Source organism: Gymnoscopelus braueri (genome assembly GCF_963280865.1).
Source record: "Gymnoscopelus braueri genome assembly, chromosome: 13".
NCBI lineage: Eukaryota > Metazoa > Chordata > Actinopteri > Myctophiformes > Myctophidae > Gymnoscopelus > Gymnoscopelus braueri.
The window spans coordinates 27,515,104-27,537,539 of record NC_137615.1 but is presented as its reverse complement, the minus strand read 5'-3'; the positions used below and the strand labels follow the sequence as shown (position 1 = coordinate 27,537,539).

Genomic DNA, 22,436 nt, shown 5'->3' with positions numbered 1-22,436 from the left:
TGTGTGTGTGTGGAACAGATGTTGGTGATCTTTGAGCTGTGGCTGTAGTGACCGTGATCCTGTTAATTTAGTATCACAATGGCAGAAGGAGGTGGTGACAATGACGTTATTCACTTGGGAAGCTTCAACGTTCATCGCAGTCATGGTAAGACCACTTAATCTGTTCATTATAACCAAAACGATCACAAACGCACTTATTAACCACTGGAACGCTATATAGGTAATTACTTAATGCTATATTAACTAACCAGTATTGACCATTGTCCACCAGGGGTCTATAATAGGCCGCTCCTTTTCCCCTCTACACCAAATCTCTTCGCCAAAAAAAGCTGCTCTACAATGAGCTTGTGGATCTGCTATTTTTGCTGAATGTTTGCCCCAGAGAATAGACCCAGTAGGGTTCATGTGAATGTCATATGTACGCAACACCTGTGGACCTGCTGTCCTTCAGACTGTTAGCCCTGTTTATTTGTTGTCTTATCTGGTCTCTGCAGTAATGCGTGGCTTACATTTTCTGTTTTACTGTTTTTATTTGATTGTGTTCTTTTTTTAATGTGTTTTATTATATTGTGGTGTTTATCGTTTTTTTAACCTGAATGTTGAATGTAAGCCCCTATCTTCCCTCGTTTTTAAGAGGCCTTGTCTTTTTCCAGACCATGGTTGTAATTAAGAATCTGTTAACTCGTTTTACCTGGTTAAATGAATGAACATAAGACCATCACATGCTCTCTCATTGTGCAGTATGTGCACTTGCATAGTGTTTTCATACATACATAGTACAGACATGAAGTATATATGTCACAGTACGTTTGGAGAACCAGTACGATTGAAGACAGAGCGCTCGTTTTTAGGCACGGGGCTCCTTCGGGGCGAGGCGGGGCTTTTCGAGACAGGGTTTATTAGCGAGGCTCGCGAGGAGGAGAAGGAGGACGGCGCTGCGAGGCGGGGGTTTATTACGCGAGGCTCGCGAGGAAGAGGAGCCTCCTCCTCGCGTAATAAACCGTCCCGTCCTCTCCTCCTCTCCTTCTCCTCCTCCTCCGAGGAGGAGAAGGAGAGCGCGGAGAGGCGGGGCTTTGATGCGCCGACGGAGACCTGTCTTTTGTTGTTCCCCCCCACATAGCAACCAGGAAGCTACGCTAGGGGAACCATAATATCTATGAGGGGAACGCTGAACACGCGTTCACACGCACGGCGCGCCGACTTAGTGGAGCTTGAGGCCGAGGAAGCGCGCCCTCGCGCCTCCAGGCGCGAGTGCCCGCGCTGACCGGCCGATGCTCCACTAGTCGACTCAGCGCCGTTTGATTTGTAAACCGATAGGGACAGAATAGTTCTTTTCATGGATCACTGTGTGTGTGTGTGTGTGTGTCAGGGAGAAAGTAAAACAAAAGCCAGAACACAATAAAAGTATCTAAACAGTCCTGCTTTCAATAAACCAAAAAAAGCATGAGCGCGTGCGCGTGTGTGTGCGCGTGCGTGTGTGTGTGTGTGTGTGTGTGGCCATATATGTTTGTGCACAAGCCTGGCTTGTGGCTCCCTCTAGTGCTGGGTGGGTGGTAAAAACGAGCGCGCTTTCTTCAATCGTACTGGTTCTCCAATCATACTGTAACATATACATACATATATATGATGTTTGCTTTTAGGCCGTCGATCACGTCGGAGGGAGCTCATCACCATTTCTGACGACTCTGATGAGGAGCCGGTGACTCTGGTACCTGGCAGTCCTGTTTTGGTTCCAGACGACGATGACGTCAGCATACTGGAGGTGAGTGTCTTTGGCTTCAGTATAAGCCATCATTACCATTCTTAGGTTTCAATAACATGATTCAGTTCATTTTTATTTGTGGTTATTGGTCGCATAACATAAATGGTGAAATACATTTCGTTAATCGCCATTGTTTTATTTTGTCGAAGTGTCCGAAAAAGGGATACGGAGAAGCACTGAGCTTGTCGGGCCCTACCCCTGGAGTCTTGCATTTCCTTTTGAAAAAGCACGCCTCATGGCACATCTGTATAGACCAATTATTTGTTTATCAACATTGAGACTGGACGCACAGTTGATTGTTTCATGCAATCAATTCCCAACAGATTGTTTCGGGGTCTGCTGGTTTCAGTTCATTCAACCTCCTCTTGTGTGTTGGCTAGTGAGGCGCGTCCTAGCAAGACATGACAGAATGGGTTTCATTTGGTACCGGCCTGCTCGCACATACTGGTTCTTCTTATCAGTGTGACGTTGTCTGTTAAGGGGTCTATACATACATACATTACATACATAGACTGAGATATATACACTATTACACACTCTGCATTGTTGGTTCCTGTGTCTCATCTTCCTCTTGACAGAACCCCATAGTCATAGATTCACTATGGGGTTCATGTCAGCCAAGAGAGTTGGCTGGCCAATCTAGCACAGTAATATGGTTACTAGTTACTAGTAGTAGTTTTAGCACTGTGGAGAGGTGCCAAGTCCTGCTGGAAAAGAAAAACTGCATCTTGTCAGCAGACGGAAGCATGAAGTGCTCTTAAAATCTGCTGGTGAATGGCTGCATTAACTCGGAACCTGATAAATATAGTGGACCAACACCAGCAGATAACAATGGCACCCCAAAACTTTACTGACTATGCAAACTTCACTCTAGACGTCAAGCATCTTGGATTCTGTGCCTGGAGGAGGCATTAATTAGTGTAGTAGTATTTGGTGCTTAAATGAACATTTTTTTCAGAAGGTTGACATTTCTGTATTATAAATCCTATTTTAGTTTTTTTACAGGGGGTTTATTGGTATTGGCCCCAAATGTGTTTGCATTTTATGTAAAGTGCCTTCATCACTTTTTTGCCATATTTGTCTGTAAAATCATATTTGGTACCATTCGGCTATCTGCCAGCCACTGGCTGGTGGGACAAAAATTAAATTTCCTGTTTATCATTGTATGTTTGTTTGGTTCATTTCTGTGTCAGGCGCTACCTCCACGAAGACAGGTGATTCGCCCAGCAGCAACATGGATTGGGTCACCAGCCAAACCAATCCAAGTCGCGGCTCAAAGTACGGCAGCCTCAGAAACTCTGTCCAGGTACCTTGAAGCTGCCCCGTCTACCTCCAGAGATGCCAAGGGCCACGCCATCTCAGCAAGACTGCTCATAAGAACTGCGACTTCTCCAACACCGCAGTCTAGCACAAATGGAAACAGAGAGCCTCAAGCTGGCTCTTCAACACATTCACAGTCTCAGCCAAAACCTTCCATATACACACAGCTGCAGCCCAGTGCTTCAACACTCACAACTTCGTACACCCAAATGAGGACAAGTACCTTTGCCCCGTCTACCTCCAGAGATGCCAAGGCCATCCCTGCTCCATCTCGACAACATACACAAGTTCCAGATCCACCGCACCCGCAACCTAGCACATCCGGAAAGGCACAGCCACAACCAAGCACGTCAACACACACACATACACAGTCCCAAGCAAGTCCCAGGCAAGTACCTCTACTTGCTTGCAAGCCCTATTCCAGCGTAGTTTCCCACACAGGCACTTTTTTCCCGGCAATCCCCGTTGACGGGCCAACACAAGCCATCGCCAGTACTAGTAACACTCATAAACCCTCGCAGGATAACCCGCAACCTAGTGCTTCATCTGCTCATACACGCACACACACTCAGATGGACCCTCAGCCCGGTACATCCAAACAGACCCAGTCAAGTGTGTCCATGGGTACACATCGTCCATTGAGGAATCTCATCCGTCAGCCAAAACTGGAAGAACGCACCCCCACAACTCCAGCCCAGACACAAACCCAATATCCGCTCATAGCACCAAAAAAAACCTCCAAACCACCAAAACCCGAGGTGAGAGAGACAATCCCACCTGCCGTACTGATAGCTGCAGCTCCAGAAAGACTGGGACAACCAGAGGCAGGTCACCGGATCACCTTGGGCAGCCAAGCAGCGCCAGGAGGGGCCAACCCCAACCTTCAGCCTATGGCTGAGCCTAATCAGGTTCCCCCAGCCCCTAACCCCAATGCCAGGGTGCCTAACCCCATCCCCAATCCCCCTGTACCCCTTGCGCAGCCAGCATCAATCCCCCACCACAGACCACCCTTTCTGAGAGAGGCGAGTCTCATTCTGGCTCCAGCACCAGCCCCGGTCCCAGCTCCGGCCCCGAACCCAGAAGGGGCCAACCCAGCCCCTGGCCTGTTTGTGATGCCTCCTCCAGCCCCAGCAGAGGATGCCAGGCCTGGTCCCTCTGTGCCACGAGAGGGAAACAGACCAGAGAGGCCTGAGTATCAACCTCATATTAGAGCTTTGATAACTGAGGTGGTGAGTACTGGTCATTATTTCACTTTTTTGTCAACATCGGGATCTGCAATTATGCAGCCGATGTGTCCCGATTTCTTTAAATCACTTTGAACCCGGTGTCCCTATTTTGGGCATATAAGATGAGGGAAAAAGCAGTTGTGAGCTTGTAGATGGGCTATTTTTGAAAAGGTTTGAATAGGGTTTAAGTGGTTAAATAAAAGTGATATTGCAAATAGAAATTGTTCTCAAATAGAAACTTTAATCAAGTCTTCAAGTTTTGAAATTGATGATGAAAATGTTGCAGTTTGACAAATCGGTCAAAACGTCGGTAATCGGTGGCTTATGTTTCTCCAAAACCGGGATCAGCATCCGACCCAAAAATAGGGCATCGGTTCGCCCTATTAAAAAATGCTACATTTAGTATTGTTGTAAATAAATTAACAGAAAAATATCACTTGAATATGCGTGACTATTGCTATGCTAAGGAGTCACATATAAAGTATATAAACTCCTGAAAACATTTGCGATTTGGGTGCCTTGTATTACAGAAATGTTTTCTGGAAATGTGGCTTATTAAATCTGTCCCTTACTCAGAATTAAATGGTCACTGAGGATTTGACTGTACTTGGTAATGGTATATGTCCCTTAAACACAGCAATCACAAAGAGACATAATATATTTCTCACAGTTCAATCTCATGAACAAGACAAGTGCCTAGCAAGAGACGTTTAACCCAGTGGACATTTTAAAACATTTTGTGCTATTTTCAATTTTTTGCAAATAGCCGAAAACATTAATGGGTAAGACTTAAAATGTTTAAACTCTTCCTAATTTAGCTGGGAACCCCCTCAAGGACCTCTGGAAGTTCCTGAACCAATGGTTTAACTGTTGGTGTAAATGTCTCTCTCTTTCTCCTCTTCTGTCTCTGTCCCTATCCATGTGCTCTCCTCTGTGTGTCCGGTCCAGTTGGATTTATTCCCTGATGCCCAGGAAGCCTATGTAGCAGAACTGGTCCAACAAAACAATGACCTGAATGTGTAAGAAGCATTTACTTTCCTCCTACATGACTTAATTAAAGACTGTGATTAGACAATACAGGGTTATGGTCCGTATCAACCAAGGGTGCAGCTTCCTGAGTTCAAGTGACAGACAGTTCATATGAATGGCCTGTAGTTTCACTGTTTTACCCCTGCTGGTGTCAGAAAGAATTTCTCTCAATGCAAGTGGGTGGGTTTTTGCCAAACTTTAGACTTTTTTTTTACCTTAATAAACATTGTCATAAATACTATATGCTTCCAGTCGCTAGTTTAAAGTCTTCTTTCAATCATCATGATATGCGTTTTGGTAAATTATGGTCTCATTTATTTTAAATTGATTATAAAGTAGGTTATGCTCTAGGAGGGGTGGGATGATTTGATTGACAAGCTACCCAACTAATAGCATTCATTTTGATTTCCGCTTTTTTGTATATTTTAAAGATGGCGGATTTGAAATCGTTGAAAAATAGGCTTCATTTACGGTCTTTAGAGTCTGGGAGTGTGACTTTGTCCATCTCTTTTATACAGTCTATGGTATCAACACAGAATCCTCAGTGTTAGTTTAACTCTCAGAGTTTATACATACAACCACATGTAAGGGTTGGATTTGATTGCACTCAAAATTACAAATGGATAAATGAACACTGAGGATTTTACCGTTTTATGTAAATGTTTGTATGTCTGTGTATTTTTACATTGTGTGTGTGTGTCTGTTGTTTCTAGTATTTGTAATGCACTGTTGGAGAACCCTGCGTATCCCAGGAGAGCGGCAGCAGCTATAGCAGTTCCCACCAGCATCCTGCTAGAGTCTGGAGAAACACAGACACCGGTAGGGATAGGGGGGGAGGTGTGTGTGTGTGTGTGTGTGTCTGTAGGTGAATAAGTATACGCTCCGCCCGGGACCGGAAGCGCTACTGAACGAGAACGTGAACGAATCATTTGAACGAATCTTTGCCGTGAACGAAATCGTTCGTTCACCGAAATGAACTGTTTTTCCCACCACTACACAAGAACTCGACAGTAATTTAACATTAATTCATAATCACTCCAACTGCAGTTTGTGATTGTAGCCCCTTGCATACACACGCATGATGCAAAGAGAGGAAATACACCCCTCCCCTCACCATTCCATTGTTTCTGGCTTGTGCATACATAAACCCCTGCTGCTGCTTGGTCAACTCATGTTTTTTCTACCAAACAATTTGGTAAGGTGTAATTGATCAGAATGACAGAGAATGTAATAAGCTTAGTATCATGGGTGAACCATGTAATGTCTAAAGTTTTAAATCACTGCAATTTCTTGTCTTGGCTGTGGAAGATCCCACTGTGGGTTCAGGTCTCAGGACCTGTGTTGTTACAGCACATCTCGCCCCTCTTCATGCTCTCACTGTACTGGTATTTCTGTCCCTACAGGTGACTGAGGACCTGTTTGACTACAACAAGCTGGGGACAGTGGGACCAGAGGCCATGATGCAGGCTGTGGACCTGCTGATGGCAGACTTCAGGATGCTCAGCTGTCAGGACATCAAATGGGCTCTCAATGCCCTCAAGGGACATTATGCAATCACACGCAAGGTGCCACTGCTTGCATAGAACATGATATTATGCCCTCGCCTCCCCTTTTGTCTCTCCATTGTTGTCAATCTATTCTCCTCTTTCTCAAACCCTTACATGTACGTAATCACTATATGAGTGTACTAATATAGTGAACTCACTATCCTTTTTGCTAAGTTCTGGTATGTCCTTGGTGCTCCAACAGGAAGAATAGAGATGGAAAGACCAAGGAAAAACAAGGATAGAAACGGGTCAAATAATCAAATGTTTCTGATATGAGTAGAGGGGAAAACATAATTGCAGTGTGTATATATATATATATTGCATATGTAGTAACAGGTATGTACATGAGTTTAAAAAATAGCAGCAAATGTGTACATCATAGCGTGCAGCAATAGAACGGTAACAAATAAATAACCATGTACAATATTGATGTAGCCAAATAACAAATGGTGACAAATATGCTACAATCTTTATGGATACATTTTGGCCCTTTGCAATGTTGACACCTCTGACGCTGCTTGCAATCACTTCCATTGTTCCCTGTCTGACTGGTTTTATAATTACCTATCTGCAGGCCTTATGTGAAGCTCTGAAGAAATGGCAGGAATCAGGCGACCCCTCAGGAAAGAGGCGACGGAGTAGAACTTCCTCTGAACGCTGCTTCGTGGATTTCCAGTTTGCGCATGGTAAATGCACTGTATCATTTACTCTTAAGTGCATACACGCCCTGATAATCTAACCACTCTGCCTTGTATACAGTACATTCCACTCACAGTGCACGCATAGTTGCCTGTAGAGTCTGAACAGTATAGGCTAGAATAATGTCAACAAAGTAACCTTTACGGAAAGAGCTGCCATTTTTTTTTGTTTTGTTAACTCTCTCAGTGCCAAGCCCCGAGTTATCCAGAGTTTTTTCTGAATGCCCTCAGTGCCAGAACGAAAAATCCTGAGTTCATTTTATTTTATTTTATTATAATTATTTTTTTATTTTGGGAAAAAAATGTTCAGAACCCAAGATATCATTATCTGAAGATTTGCAGCTCCATCCACTCTTTGTTTAACTTAAAACTGAAAAAGGCTGTATCTCGCTTCCTAAGCACTTTTTTTTTACTTTGGAAAAAAAAAAATTGCTGGCACAATATGAACATATTTTTTTATTTCATTGGCACTGAGAGTTAATTTTTTTTTTGTTTTTTTCTCCATGAGTTGTGTCTATAAATCTGGAACCATAATAAATATTTTCAAAATAAATTACAAACAGAAATCTTCCTCTTGGAGGTTTATAAATTCTCATGCCTACATACTAACTTTTATCCCCTACGTAAAAGACGCACATGTTTGATTGTGGCCAAAAAGGTTTGGGTGTTTTAAGCCATGTTGCACACCTGCAAGTGTGTGAGTTTGTGACTTTGCCTCCTGTGATTCAGGCTTGCAGTAACTTAATTTGATTGTCCAATCGATAGTGAGTTGTGAAATTCTAAAGAACAGCTATGCATTAATTACAGTATGTATTCCATAAATGTCTTTATTGAATTATGTATACATACAGTACTGAGCACATCATGATATCAGTTAAACATAGCTGTCTATTTTCTCTTAGTATTAAAAACAGTGCCACAGCTGTTGCAATAGTTAATCGAACCAAGCTATATGAATGTGATCATGTACGCATACTTTGTTTTTACCAAAATCATGAGGTGATGAGTAAAGGAAGACCCTACCAACTAGAAAAGGTTTCTCCTCTGAGCATAGGTCTTTCAACAGGCTGCGTGGCCTACCCAGGGTTGTGTCAGTTGTTGGTTGCAGCTGCCAGGACACAAGGAAGATTTTGAGATGTTGGAATCATTTGTATGGTCAGAATATACTTATAGGCGTCTACTTTTCTTTGTACCGGTACATAGTACATGTACAAATATTTTAACTGAGAAATAAATGTAACAATTTGGGGTGGTTTCAATTTCAGGGTTTCTTGACACTGTTTGGCAGTGTGGTGGAATCACCCTGCCAAACCAGAATGTTCTGGCAAACAGGAATGTAAGATTAATAATATATTGTAATGACTGACCTAAAATAATGTAATTAATCATGATTCACCTCTTTGTTTCCTGACAGGTCCAGTGAAATACGAGAAGAAAATGGTCTTCCTTGAAAACGACCGGCGTTATTTCAGGACTTATGCAACGCTGGAAGCCTCCGTTCAGAAGGAGCTCTCCTTCTATCAGCAGAAGGCCAAGGAATGGGCAGAGGTATATACACAAGCACACATGGTCAAAAAAAGCAGTAGACCGTAAAATTGTCTCACATATACAGCCACAAACAACATATCCTGTCACAAAGCTCTGTCACCATTTCACAGTATTATGTCATTTCCATGATGGTTGGATCATCAGTTGGGCTGAGTTTTGTTGAAGGCAGGTGGGGAAATAAGTTGATACTGGCTGAAGCATGTCGCACCTCAACTAGTATACATGGGCTGGTTAGTTGTCATGCAAGTAGTTACTAAGTTGAGATTTACATATCACTACATTACATTTAGTTGATTATTTATATGCGTTAAAGAACAATATCGAAAGAATATGGCATTGGCAAGAATATGGCATTGAGATATTTTAGTTTTCTGCAACATATAGCAATATAAAAGAAAGGAGTTCTGCAGATCTGTGTGAACTTGTATATTTCTAAGCTCCATTTGGAAAGCATGTAGCAATGATTAGGGGAAATAACATTATTTCAACACTAGTTGACTCAACATGACACCTATGTGAAGTGAACATAGGATCGGACCAAGCACTCATTAAAGAATTGCATCCTATTGCACTTTTGTACATTGCGATGTAGATGCTGAAACAATATAGTGTGCAGCCCTAATATGCATACAAAACAAAGTAATTACAGTAAAGAGAAAGAGGTAGCTAAGCTAAGTGTAATATGTGGCTGTGGTCTGCTCAAATTCTATTAAAGCGTGTGTGTGATGCTTCAGTGAGTTCCATGTTTATATTTAATTGTTGATTGCTTTATGATTGGATGCAGCTACAAAGTTTTTTTTTACTAACCATTTATACATTACTAATGCTTTACTAGCTAAGACATTCCTCTAAGTAAGTTTAAGTGGTGCAACAAACTAGTGTAAAGAATTTACACAAACTTAATAATGCATTTACGAATAGCTGGATAGTTCTGTACACTTCATGGTATGCAGTCTATGCACACACACACTAGTGCTGTCAGTTTTCCTCTATAATCCCATTCAAATGTTGATGCTTTATTTCTAATATTTGAATATATTTGAATAGAAAGAAAATTATTTTAGTACAATAATAAACGCATGTGAGCACGCATACAAAAGCTATAATGACAGGCTAAACAAAATAGTGAAACCAACTATATTAGTTAAGGGTTTTTGGTAAGAGGAGAGTAATATTAGACTACAACTTCTTACTACGTGTCCGAGAGGAAAAGACACACCTAGCGTCTAATAGCCTGGCCAGTGGCCGCAGCCCTATCCATTGCACATTTCCTAGCGAGAACAGGCTCTCCATCCACCGTCCCCAGGGCTGTTGATAGCCACCGGTCCACGTTGTAGCGACAGCGTAAACACTGTTACATAAATTAACTTTCTAAGTCACCAACAAGGAAGGTAGGCAGGCCATTCAGAGGCCATGCTCAGACTGCAGGAGATTCAGAAAGTTGGATTCTTAACTGCTAATGGCCCTGAAATCATCAGCCAAATTACCAATCACTGACTTGCCATGATCAGCTGGAACTCACTTTATGCCTTAACACTAGAAGCGCTGGCACCAAACACACATTCAAAAGACCTTTAAGCACCACCTCTCCAGTCAAGAAGACTGCAGACAGCTAAGCTAGTGCTTACGGCAAAGGTTCACCAGATGCTGGTTATAAAGGCACATGACCAAGCGACCACAGCAACAAGCGTTGATGCTGATTACATTAAACATCAGTTGACGTTGCAAGTGCACAGTCATTAATTAATGAAATATTTGCCATATTTCAGATATCAGTTGCAGTAGGAACTTTAGTAACAATATGTAAATAATTCCTAAATGTCACTAGGTGTAGGTCAAAATATATGAAATGGTTCAGCCGGTTGCTGCACAGACCTGCTCCTAGTGAGTGCGAAGACTGGGTCGAAATCCCACCCAAGCTTGTATCACATGTCTCTCCTCTCTCTCTGCCCTTCAATTCCCGTCTCTCTGTACTGCAATAAAGCATGAACAAGCCAAAAAATATTAAAGACAGAACAAATAGCTGCTGTTGATGATGGTCACAAGGATGTGACATTATATGACATGTTCTCTGATCGTCGGGTGAACAATGCTGTTGATTATCTTCTCTTTCTCAACTGTCCCTACTGTCTGTTTTTGCCCCACCCACCCCAGCACGAGGACTTCCTGCTGGCACTACAGGTCAATGAGGATGAATATAAAAACGTAGGTCCAAAACTAATCTAGAGTCTGTTTATAATGCTTAATTTACTTCACTCACAGTTTCTATATGTTTGTATGTACTTGATGTGATGTCGCTCGTATTGCTCTCAATCCACTCTGTTGTCACACACCCCATTCCCCATTCTCTTAATGAGAAATAAATTCTATAAATAATATGAAATGTCTCAAAAACAGAGGTGTTTCTGAATTTAAACGTATTGCTAAGTGCCCATATGTTGCTGATTTCTATTACAAATTTAACTTAGTAATGGGTACTAGTCTTTGTATTCACAGCACACCTTACTGAATTTCTTTTAATCCTTTACCTTTTCTCACTAAATCATACACACTGTGTGTGTGTCTTTGTCCTTGCTGCTCAGCTGGTAGTATAGTTGCTGCTGGGTTTATATTTATGATGCACTCTCAGTGTGTTATGTCAGCAGTTTTCCACCAAGTTTTGAAACCTAAGAGGTCAGCTGCACAAACATTAAAATGGACCCTCTAATTAATCTATATATATTTGGCACGAGAACATTTCTGCCAGTAAAAATGGCTGAAGGTCACGTATAATTATCTGTGAAGTTACAGCCGCAGTGCAATTCCCTGCAAAGCAATTAAGCTGAATAATGCACTGTAACTTTTGCAGGCAGTTTACAGTAATTACTAATTTTCATTGTGCCATGAGGCACATAAAGACACACACTGGAGAGCAATAGGCGACCAGACCCCTGGAGCATTCCAGTCAACTAAGTATATAAGGTATAAATGGATACATTTAGCTACACTGTATTTGCCAATACAGCTTGCACACTGAGTTTGGGAGTTGATATAGACAACCTTTTAGTCGGTGCACCATTTGAAGTGCATTTGTACACCTCTCTTCCCAGGACGGACAGCTGATCGAGTGCGGCTGCTGCTATGGCGAGTTTGCATTTGAGAAGATGACCCAGTGTTCTGACGGTCATCTCTTCTGCCAAGAGTGCCTGGTCAAATACGCTCAGGAAGCAGTCTTTGGCTCTGGACAGGTACACACACAACTCTTTGTAGTACAACGGTGTCAGTTCAAATATCAACATAAACGGTGCTTAAACGGGTTCAGAAACGGTGCTTAATAATGATGTGTGTGTGTGTGTATTCATGTGTTATATCACTTCTAAACCTGTATGTTACAGTCTGAGCTGAGCTGCATGGAGGGTGGGTGTACCTGCTCCTACCCGGTGTGTGAGCTGGAGAAAGTTCTGCCAGAGAACATCCTCTTGAAATATTACGAGAGACAGGCAGAGGAGGCTGTTGCTGCCACCTGTGGTGACGAACTAGTGCGGTAAGGGAACTGTGTGTGTGCACGTGCGAACACAATCTGATGTTGCGGCGATATATCCAAATATCCGATATATTCGATATGATAAATTATGAAAAATCTGTATCAAAATCATTTTTTGTATTGTCGCTGTCTGGCGGAAACATTGTTTGTCTAAAACCAAAATACTTATATTTCAATGGATTGTGTTAGGGATTTAAAGTTCAAACTGGAGCTACAAACCACCAGTTTATTTTTCCGGATAATGAGGAATGGTATAAAGAATAGTGATGACATTGGTTATTAAAACGAGTTCAACAGAAGTCTGGCAAACATCAGCAAACACACAGGCTGGCTGTTTGGATGCGTGTTTGGAGACAAAGGGAGAATCCAGTCCTGTTTGTAGTGGGAGGTAATGAGAGGGAGGTACTACCACAGGTACACTGAACCATCGTGGGGTCTCCTTGTGGAACGGAGGGGAAATGAACTTTGCCTTCGTCCTACTGCTCCCGCCCAACAGGTGCTGCCCCAGCCCGTAGGAGCACATGCAATGACCAATTTCACCCTCCCCGCCCAGCTTCTCTCCCCCGAACACGGGCCAATTGTATTCGCATAGACGCCCGACAAAGCCGGTTGCACCACGGTGGATTAGAAGGTGGGCAGGGACTTTACCACTGCACCACCCGAGCGCCTTAAATTTGTAGTTTCTAACAGATTTTATGTAGTTATTATTTAATCACAAGCTGTTATTAGTACTTTTCAATGGTAAATATTTTTAAAACCAACGGACTTAACCACTTTTCAAAACTAAAATAGCAGATCTACAAGCTCACAATGTGTTGCGATGTGTTGTGTGCTTGTAGATCAGCTATTTTCACTACTTTTGTGTGACACTCTTGTACAACGTCGGGTATTCATGTATGAAAAAGCAAACAGTTGAAATATGGAGATACAAGGTTTCTGCCAGACTGTAACGATATATCATTTTAATAATTCATTAAAATCATGTGGAGTTGAGAACGTATGGAGTGGGGGGTGCCTGGACTGTATGTGTTCTGTGTGATTGTCTTTTCTGTCGGATTTTCTCTCATCACCTTCCCTCTCTGCCCCCCCCCCCCCAGGTGTCCATTCTGCAACTTTCCAGCCTTGTTGGACAAAGCCATGTCCTTGTTCAGCTGTCCCAACCCCCGATGCCGCAAGGTCAGTCCCAGGTGCACACACATGCACATGCTCACGTTCACACTCACGGCTTTACATTAATGTCTGTCATCCCCACCACCTTTCCAGTGAGCTTGTAGCTGTTTTTTTTTTTTAGTTTTGTCCAAATTTGGAACACCAGGTTGTAAATGGCTGATCATCCCATCAGAGTGATTGACTACGGTATATAGGTCCTTTTATTAACATTTTTATTACCACTATGATATTATGATCAACGTCAACTTGCCTGGTAAATTATTTCTTGAATCGGACTAATGTGAAGACATTGCATATGAAATGTATCGGTTATTAACACATCCTGTGGAGGAGGACGCCATTTATTTCCTCCTTGATTTTAATTTGTTTAAAGGCCAAATGTGACCATGGGAATGGTTTCAACATAGCAGACAAGCTTGCTTGAACACGTGCCGTCCATTTCTGGCATAGATGCAGGACAAAAAGAGGCTGAGAGAGATAGAGGGATCAAAGTAAGGCAGGCGGTAGCGTGTATGAGAGACAAAGATTGATGAACAATTAACATTTTTATGTAGACGATGAAGAGACTCCCATCTGGGGAGGTCGCTGACTGTGTCTCGCTGTGCACCCCCTCCCTCTGAGGAATGCGGGGGGAGGCTTTGCTTTGTCAGACTGTCAGCCATCTGCCAAGGCTGTCACACGGATTCCTGTGCACAAGCTTCATTATTTACCACACACAAATGCTTGTTATTACTATACTTTTGAGGACATCAACATTTTTGGACGGCGGTTTTATAAATGACTATGATGATTTTTGCTATTTTTAACCCTAAATCTACAAGCTCACAACTCGTCATGTAGCGACACGTTGTGAGCTAGTAGATATGCTATTTTTGGTGCAGGGCATTAACCCCAACCTGAATCGTTTCCTAATTGTAACTGCCCACATCTTTTTCTAAATATAAAACAACAATTTCTCTTTTGAGGACAAGGAAATCAAATTGTACTTGTAACTTGTAGGGATATTTGGCCCTCAGAAGTATAGTAATACAAGTACTCGCACGCACACATCTCTCTCCCTCCATTTTTTTCTTGTCTCTCATACCACACACACATGGCTTCCAGCCCTAGATTCCCAGAATTTGCAGTGTAAGAGAAGGGGAAATTATGTTCTTATCAGCACTCTGAGACCCAAGGCCTGTATTTGTGTCTGTTGCCATTAGGTTCTAGCTTCGCTAGCGGCAGGGCTTAAAGCATAACTGTCCGTCCATTTGTCCAATACTTTGGTCCCAAACAAGATATCCCGAAAACTACTGGCTAGATTGCCTTGAAATTTGCTGTGCACCTTCATGCTTCCCCGGAGGATAAATTTGATTTAGGTGACTCCATGGCTTTTCCTCTAGCGCCACCCTTAGGTAAAATGTCCATGGGCAAATTGCCATGAAGCTTGTTTTTTGGCATTTTGTGCTGCTGCGTTCTCAATAGGTTGTGTACAGTAAGTAGGAAGCCCATTCCTCCTCTGTCTTCTGTTTTTCTCTGAATAGGGACGCTAGGGTTCATGTGGTTAACCCCGCTAGATAGAGTTCAGGGCTCTACATTTTGCAGTGTTACCTAAAACCTAAGAACTTTGCAAAGATTATTGCATATTAAACTTTGAGAAAATTGATGGTGAACATTCTCTCGCACTCTCTCGTATGCATGTTGGCTACATGTTTGGGGGCAATACGTTTTTATTAGCTACTAGCGCAGGGCTGTAAGGATGGGAATGTAAGTCTCTCTGTCACTCGCTCTAACCACTTTGGTCTGGTTGGGTGAAAGGTAACTTCATAACCGAGAATCGTATCAGAGCCAGAATATGATCTGCTGCTGTTAGGCATTTTCTACCCCAGAATTATCATTCTGTTTTCGTCTTGATCTTGTTTGTACTCATGTCAATCTCTGAATGAGATCACTGAGAAGCATATAGTTGTAGTTAACCAGATCACATAATGCTGACTCTCATCCTGTAGTTCTCCACAGCAGCCTGTAGGGAGAGCCAGAGGCTCACAACTGAAGCATCTCGGAAACACAATGCACAGCTGCACCTCATTACACACACACACACACACACACACACACACACACACACACACACACACACACACACACACACACACATTTTGTTAGACATGCACCAGATGTATCTTGGGCTAGTTCCTGTTCTAAATCTTTTGAATAATTCCCAGTTATTTGACTGGCTCCTTCCCCTTAACCGGGCCTCTAACAACTGCAGATTCAAGCCACACCAGTGGTTATGAAATATACCTTCCTATGTTTCTAGTATAGACTGTGATTGAGTAAATTATGTACCACCTTAAATATCATTGAACACAACTGTAACATCTCTGGTTTTAGGCCCTGCTGTTGGCGATAGGACATCAAGGATTGCTGTTGGGTGTATCATTTAGCTATCTACTTCCTCTTTAGTTTAAGATTGAGGGTGCATTGTGCTGGTTGTTGCATGCTGACTAGAGTGCCTGGATTTCCCCTGTCTACTGGAAACCCCCTCAGTCACAACAAGTTGCCCTAAGTATCTAAACCAAGAAAAATGAATAGAAGACAGCTTGAATGTAGTTCCTAGATTTTTCCTTGGTTCTTCCCTACTCACTGTAACACACACACTCTCAAGGCAGTTGTTGTACACCCTGCAGCTTGTTCAGTCCAAGAGTGGGGAGGGGTCTCATTATGTAACTGACACACTTCTTTAAGCCCACCCTCCTCCTCCTCATGCTGCCCCATCATTGGCTGAACACACTTACCACTCCCCTCAAACTGGTTTGCTATTGGATGGACACATTTCCCCTCCGTTTCAAATGTGGTTCAGATCATGTTTTGACCCAGATTCATCTTCCCCTCTCTGCCTCTTCCCCCGGCTCTGTCTGACCTACACACACACACACACACACACACACGCTTTAATATATTCCACATGTGGTTATGAGGGCATTTGGACAGGCTTGTTCCTGGCCTGTGTGTGTGTTTTGATTCGTTCATAATGGCAGAATATCAGAGGCTGCAGAATGAGAATGTAGGCCGTTAGACAGGTTTACCCTCTGTGAGTGAGTACAGTCCAGAGAAGTGTTTGTGCACGTGCACACATGCATGTGTTAATCGCGCAGTAGGTGGCGTCTCAGTCGTCCGATCTCATGCGTTCCTCCTCATACCCTGAACCCCCTTATGTCAAACAGACATGACATTCTCTCTGCTTTTCTCTTTCTCTCTCTGTCTTTTGCTCTCTCCGTTTCCCCAGGCACTGCATTCTGCAAGTTGATTTGATTGTAGTGAAAGAGCCACCTCCCTTCAACATAACGCGCACAGACACGCTCACTGGCACGCACAGGCGCACGCACGACATGCACACACACACAAAACTCGCACTCGGCTCTGCAGCCCCCCAATCAGAAGCCCTGCAAACGGCTTCTGCTGCCTTATAAGGGCTGCTGCAGCCTGCAGAGAGAGAGAAAGGGAGAGAGAGAGCGGGGATAAGAGAGAGGGGGTAAGGGCTAGATCCAGAAGAGAGGGAAAGGGGAGGTATGAATGAAAACAGAGGAAGGAGGGGGGGTGGGGAGAGACAATGGGATCATATTGTCATGAATGAAGATTGAAGGGGAAAAAGGAAGAGTATAAATGGACCCATTGTGTTGATAGTAGTGCAGTGAACTAACCTGTTATGCCTGATTCATACTTGGTTGCGCGACACCGGCACACAGCGAAGTATAAAGCACCCTTTAAATTTACACTCTAGGACTAGACGTTCTTCAGTTGATGTAAATGACTTCAGGTTCCAGTGGGTGTTTCCTCATACTGCAACAGGGTGTGCATGTGTCTGTGTGAGGGAGTGTCTTTTTACTGCAACAGTGCGTGTATGGGTATGCGAGGCGTCTTTTACTGCAGTGCGCGTGTGTTTCATGCAGTTGTTGCGTGCTGTGCTGAGCAGGCCAAACCGTTGGCACAGACGGTACCTTTTTTTTTTACATTCCTCAAGTTTATTTGGCAGAGCCCCACGTGTGTGTGTGTGAGTGTTTATGCGTTTGTCACTGTGATCTTTGTCACATTTGAGACTTTGGCAATTTCACCATTGTATCCAACAAGGACGTCCCTGATGCTGCAAGCCACACCCACCACAGGTGTTGTAACAAGCAAATAGGGTGGGGTTAACAATGTGACATCATCGGTCGTATCTTTAGCCGGCTATAAGTATTCAGGTGTGTTCCTGCTGTTCCTCAGCTTGTCCAACAAGTCATACAAGACACACACACACACACAGTTCCTTGGCTCTAGGTTACCACTAGGGGGCACTCTGTCACCGTTTCGTTTGATCCTCCTTTCTCCTTCACTCCCTCACTGCTCTCCTCCCCTTCATTCTTTTCCACAGTCTTTGTGTGTGAGAGACGTCTGCTCTCACAGCAATGTGCAATTACTCACTGGAATCCCCATCTCCATCTCTCCCCATGCAAATGCATGCACTGTCTAACAGTATTCATTTAACCACTTAAAGGAGTAGTTCACCCAAAAAAACACTTATGTTCTATCAATTATTCACCCCATGAAGCCTTGAATTCATGGAGATTTTTTTCGTTTTTGTCGCATTCCTAAGCCAATCATTTGATTACCGGCAGAGTCTATGGAGACTGCGCAAGTCTCCTACCGGAAACTCTACCGGTCATCAAATTATTGACTTAGGATTGCGGGAATGGGGTGAACTACTCATTTAAGCCCATTATACTTTGTACGACAAATTGCAAAAATAGCTGATATATGTGATGCGTTGTGAGCTTAGCTTGTAGTTCTGCAATTTACACTATTTTTGAATAAAAACAAATTGAAACAATAATGGGGACACCAGGATTAATGTGGTTAAGGCTGCGGCTGTACAAATGTAACCAAATTAACATCACTCTCGGTAGTTACAAATGGATAAATGAACACTGAGGATCTTATGAGAATCGTGTTGTGCATAAAATAAATTATAGCAGTGAAATGGACTGAACCGTATATTTTCTCCAGTGTGAAGTGCATGCCACTGGACAAATAACCGCAGTCCACTCTCAAAAATGTGCTATCCTGGTGGCTCCACATGTTGTTGCTTATCTCTACTGCCTTTCCTGCTTCTCTCCACTGCATAGTAATACTTTGATTTGTATAGCACTTTTTTTCAAGACATGTCACAGATTTAAAATGGATTCTATATACATATAAAAGTATACTCTATACCTAAGCAGAAACATATTCCGAATGTGAATGGCGGGAGTCATTTGAGCTCAGTGTTTGTTCGCCGTGCTGATGGCTTTGGAGAGCATTTAAACAGAGGTTTGTTTGTTTCTAAAGGTTATTGGGACACTCTTGGAAGAGTCATCGAGCCCTTAATGTCCATGCAGGCACCGTTGCCACCCAGGCTCTTTAATGCCAGGGGGAAGTCTCTGGCTTCTTGCAGGCCAGGTCTCCACCCTTTGGCTGACCTTGCACACACTCTGGAAAATGGCACACACACTTTGGTTCAAAGAGCCAGACGATTGCCTTACTACAGTGAAAGTGCAGTGAGGATGCTAAGACCTCTAAGCCTGTGGAGGTCAACGTGCATAAAAAAGAAAGCGTGCAACTGATCTACAGGAAGTGAAGGCTGTGTTTCTGACCAACACCTTCCCAGGTCAGGGGGTCACGCTGAAGGCAGATGCAGAGGTGCATCAGCTGTCGTGTCACTCGTCGTCAATATTGGATGAGCCGGTTAAATATTTATGATGACACCACTTTGCCCAGGGTTAGCTGTGGAGCCAAGCCTTCTTTAGAGTGGCGTGTGTGCGTCTGTCTGTCTGTCTTTCACTGAGATTAAAATGATTTATGTGAGAAATGAGAATGCTTGGCTGTGCGTTCTCATTCTTGCAGTTGTTGCACTGGGGGTTGTTTTTGCATGCCTTTCCATGCGTGTGTGCATGCGCTGTGCTGTGCACGTTGCACACACATGTCTCTGCCAACCATAGCAACGGAACAGTCTGCCCCAGATGTCCTTCAGCTGAGGGGCAAAGCATCGTGGGTCGGCATGGCTGAGCCGGTGGGAGGATGGAATTGCTGTTACTAGGCAACCAAGCAGCCGGTGACGAACAAATCGCACACTCGCTGCAGTCAGACACAAGCACACGCATGAGTTCGGTACATGCACTCATATACAGTACATACACAGTAGATTCCACTACAAATGGGTCCATTTGTACACTCTTGAGTTAGAACGCTCTGGGACTTAACAGTGCAGAGGTGCTGAAGCCTCAGCCAGGGTGAGATGAAGGGAAAAGAGCGAGAGGGATGAACGGATGAGGTGATGTGATCACTGATCAGTGGTCCATGGGCTGTTAAGAAATGAGTTTTAATTTGCAATATGCAGCCGCCTTAATGCGGTGTGAAGGAAATTCTAATGATGTCTCCCTCCCCCCTCTGCTATTCCCTCTCTCCTTTCCAATCTCACTTTCACCTCTGCTTTCCCTCCTCACACCCTCCCCCTCTTTTTTTTTGTCCATGTCCCTCTCTCCTCCTCCCTCTCTTCTCTGACCTGCAGGAGAGCTGCAGGAAATGCCACGTCCAGTGGAAGCAGCACGTGGGCAAGACGTGCCACCAGGTCATGGAGAGAGACGAGATAAAGATGAGGGTGCTCTTGTAAGTGTCTGAAACACAGTGAATCCAACTGATCTATTATAAAAAATAATCGATACGTGCAAACAGTTAATAATCTGTCCCTATTTTGGGCATGTCATAGGTGAGCTTGTAGATCTGCTATTCTCACTTTTTGCATGATATTGTTGTAAAATAACTCTTAAGTGGTTAATCAATTCATATCGATTCCATTTTGATCAGAGTTTCACAGTTACTTCTATCTACAGTACATGGATGGTAAAGAAATTCTGGACCAAATGGCAGACCTTATCTGGCCAAATGCCTAATTATAATACAAATGTTCCCAGAGATAAAAATTTTAAAAGTGCAGAATCACTATTATATTGTATCTGAGGGCGTTTTCTATCACTGTATTTTTGCTTCCTCCCTTCAATCAAACACACCACCCATACACGCTCCCTATCCTGCTCTCGTTTCACCAAAGATGTTGTGTAAACAGCTCAGTTTCCCAGACAACAGTGCGGGAAGTGAAGTGGCCGGCTGCTTCCTCCATCCCAGCAGGCCAACAGGCACTACTTCCTGTTTTGAGTTGTGCACAGATCATCTTACTTCCTGGTGGTGAAAGAGACGGGAAGCGGCCTGCTAGAGAGATCAGCTAGTTCAGTGTTTCCCAAACAATGGGTCTGGACCCATTTTTGGGTCACAAGTTAAAAAAAAAACTTTCCTACAAATGATTTTGTATTATTTCACAAGAAAAGAGAAGGAGAAAAACTAAAACAAAGAAACCCCCCCCAAAGAAATCCGAAATGTAAAAAAATAGCACATTGTGAGCTTGTAGATCGTCTGTTTTCACTATTTGAACGTCTTTGTCCTCTCTCTCATGTCTCTCGTCTTGTATTACACGCTCCGTTTCCTCTATTGCTCTACCTTACCTATCAATATCACTTCCCATGCGCCATCTTCCTCCCATCTCTCATAACGTTTTGTTTGACCTCCTTCCCCTCTCTAATCTCCCCCCCCCCCATCTTCCTCTTCTCCGCCCACCCCGCAGTGAGGAGCGTATGACGGCAGCGCGGGTCAGGAAGTGTGTGAAGTGCACTATGGGTCTGGTCAAGTCGGAGGGCTGCAACCGCATGTCGTGCCGCTGCGGCAGCTTCATGTGCTACCTGTGCCGAGAGCCCATCAATGGGTACAACCACTTCTGCCAGCACGTGCGCTCGCCGGGCGCGCCCTGCCGCCACTGTCGCAAGTGTTCGCTGTGGACTGACCCCACGGTGCGCTCAGCCACACACACACACACACACACACACACACACACACACACACACACACACACTACTACTAGAATACATGCTACTCAACCTTATCATCTTCATATATTTGGTCCACACTAATGGTCATTATACAATGGCACAATTTTCGTCTACACACTCGGGTGTGTCCTACAGGTGGGCTATGGACAGTTCAGAAACCTGCCTACCAATGACATCAATGGGGATTCCAAGCTAATAGAAACTACAGCCTTTCTCTTGCTGGAAAGTTAGCATGCTTAAAATGAAAACCATTGTTCTTGCAATAACAAAACTTAAAAAAAAGTTTGAAATCTTGTTTGAAATGACTAAACTTAAACCTACCGATGATGTCACTGATACACAGGCTTCTGAACTGTCCACAACCCTCTGAGACGCAGAGTGAGTAGACAAGACATTGTGCCATCTTATAATGAATGTTAGTGTGGACCAATTAAATGTTGAAAATGGGTGAAGTGGTCCTTAATACTAGTTTATAGCCAAACAATAAGATTCAGTTCTACAGTAAGAAGTGATATAAAACTAGCATCAAGCCTTTAGGCAGCTTGGCTAGTCAGTGCACGAGACTCAATCCAAAAGCCGACGTAGGTCTTAGATAGCAAGTTTATGAAGATTCTGATATTTAAAGGGTGACATTGGCATAATTCTATGTTTACGGCATGGCTCTTCAGGAGGTTAGCTG

The 22,436-nt window shown here is 43.4% G+C and overlaps 1 protein-coding gene across 1 annotated transcript in view; it reads left to right on the top strand.

Annotated features, from left to right (window-relative positions):
• rnf216 (ring finger protein 216) overlaps positions 1-22,436 on the top strand; it is a 29,924-nt gene that overhangs the window by 1,832 nt on the left and 5,656 nt on the right. Inside the window, exons 2-15 of the mRNA XM_080446062.1 lie at positions 19-145; positions 1,641-1,762; positions 2,956-4,311; positions 5,257-5,327; positions 6,051-6,156; positions 6,741-6,902; positions 7,459-7,570; positions 8,997-9,130; positions 11,285-11,335; positions 12,220-12,357; positions 12,505-12,653; positions 13,751-13,829; positions 20,389-20,486; positions 21,496-21,718. Of these exons, the coding sequence (XP_080302188.1) occupies positions 79-145; positions 1,641-1,762; positions 2,956-4,311; positions 5,257-5,327; positions 6,051-6,156; positions 6,741-6,902; positions 7,459-7,570; positions 8,997-9,130; positions 11,285-11,335; positions 12,220-12,357; positions 12,505-12,653; positions 13,751-13,829; positions 20,389-20,486; positions 21,496-21,718 (2,868 nt within the window). The 5' untranslated portion in view covers positions 19-78. The remainder of the gene's footprint in view (positions 1-18; positions 146-1,640; positions 1,763-2,955; positions 4,312-5,256; positions 5,328-6,050; positions 6,157-6,740; positions 6,903-7,458; positions 7,571-8,996; positions 9,131-11,284; positions 11,336-12,219; positions 12,358-12,504; positions 12,654-13,750; positions 13,830-20,388; positions 20,487-21,495; positions 21,719-22,436) is intronic.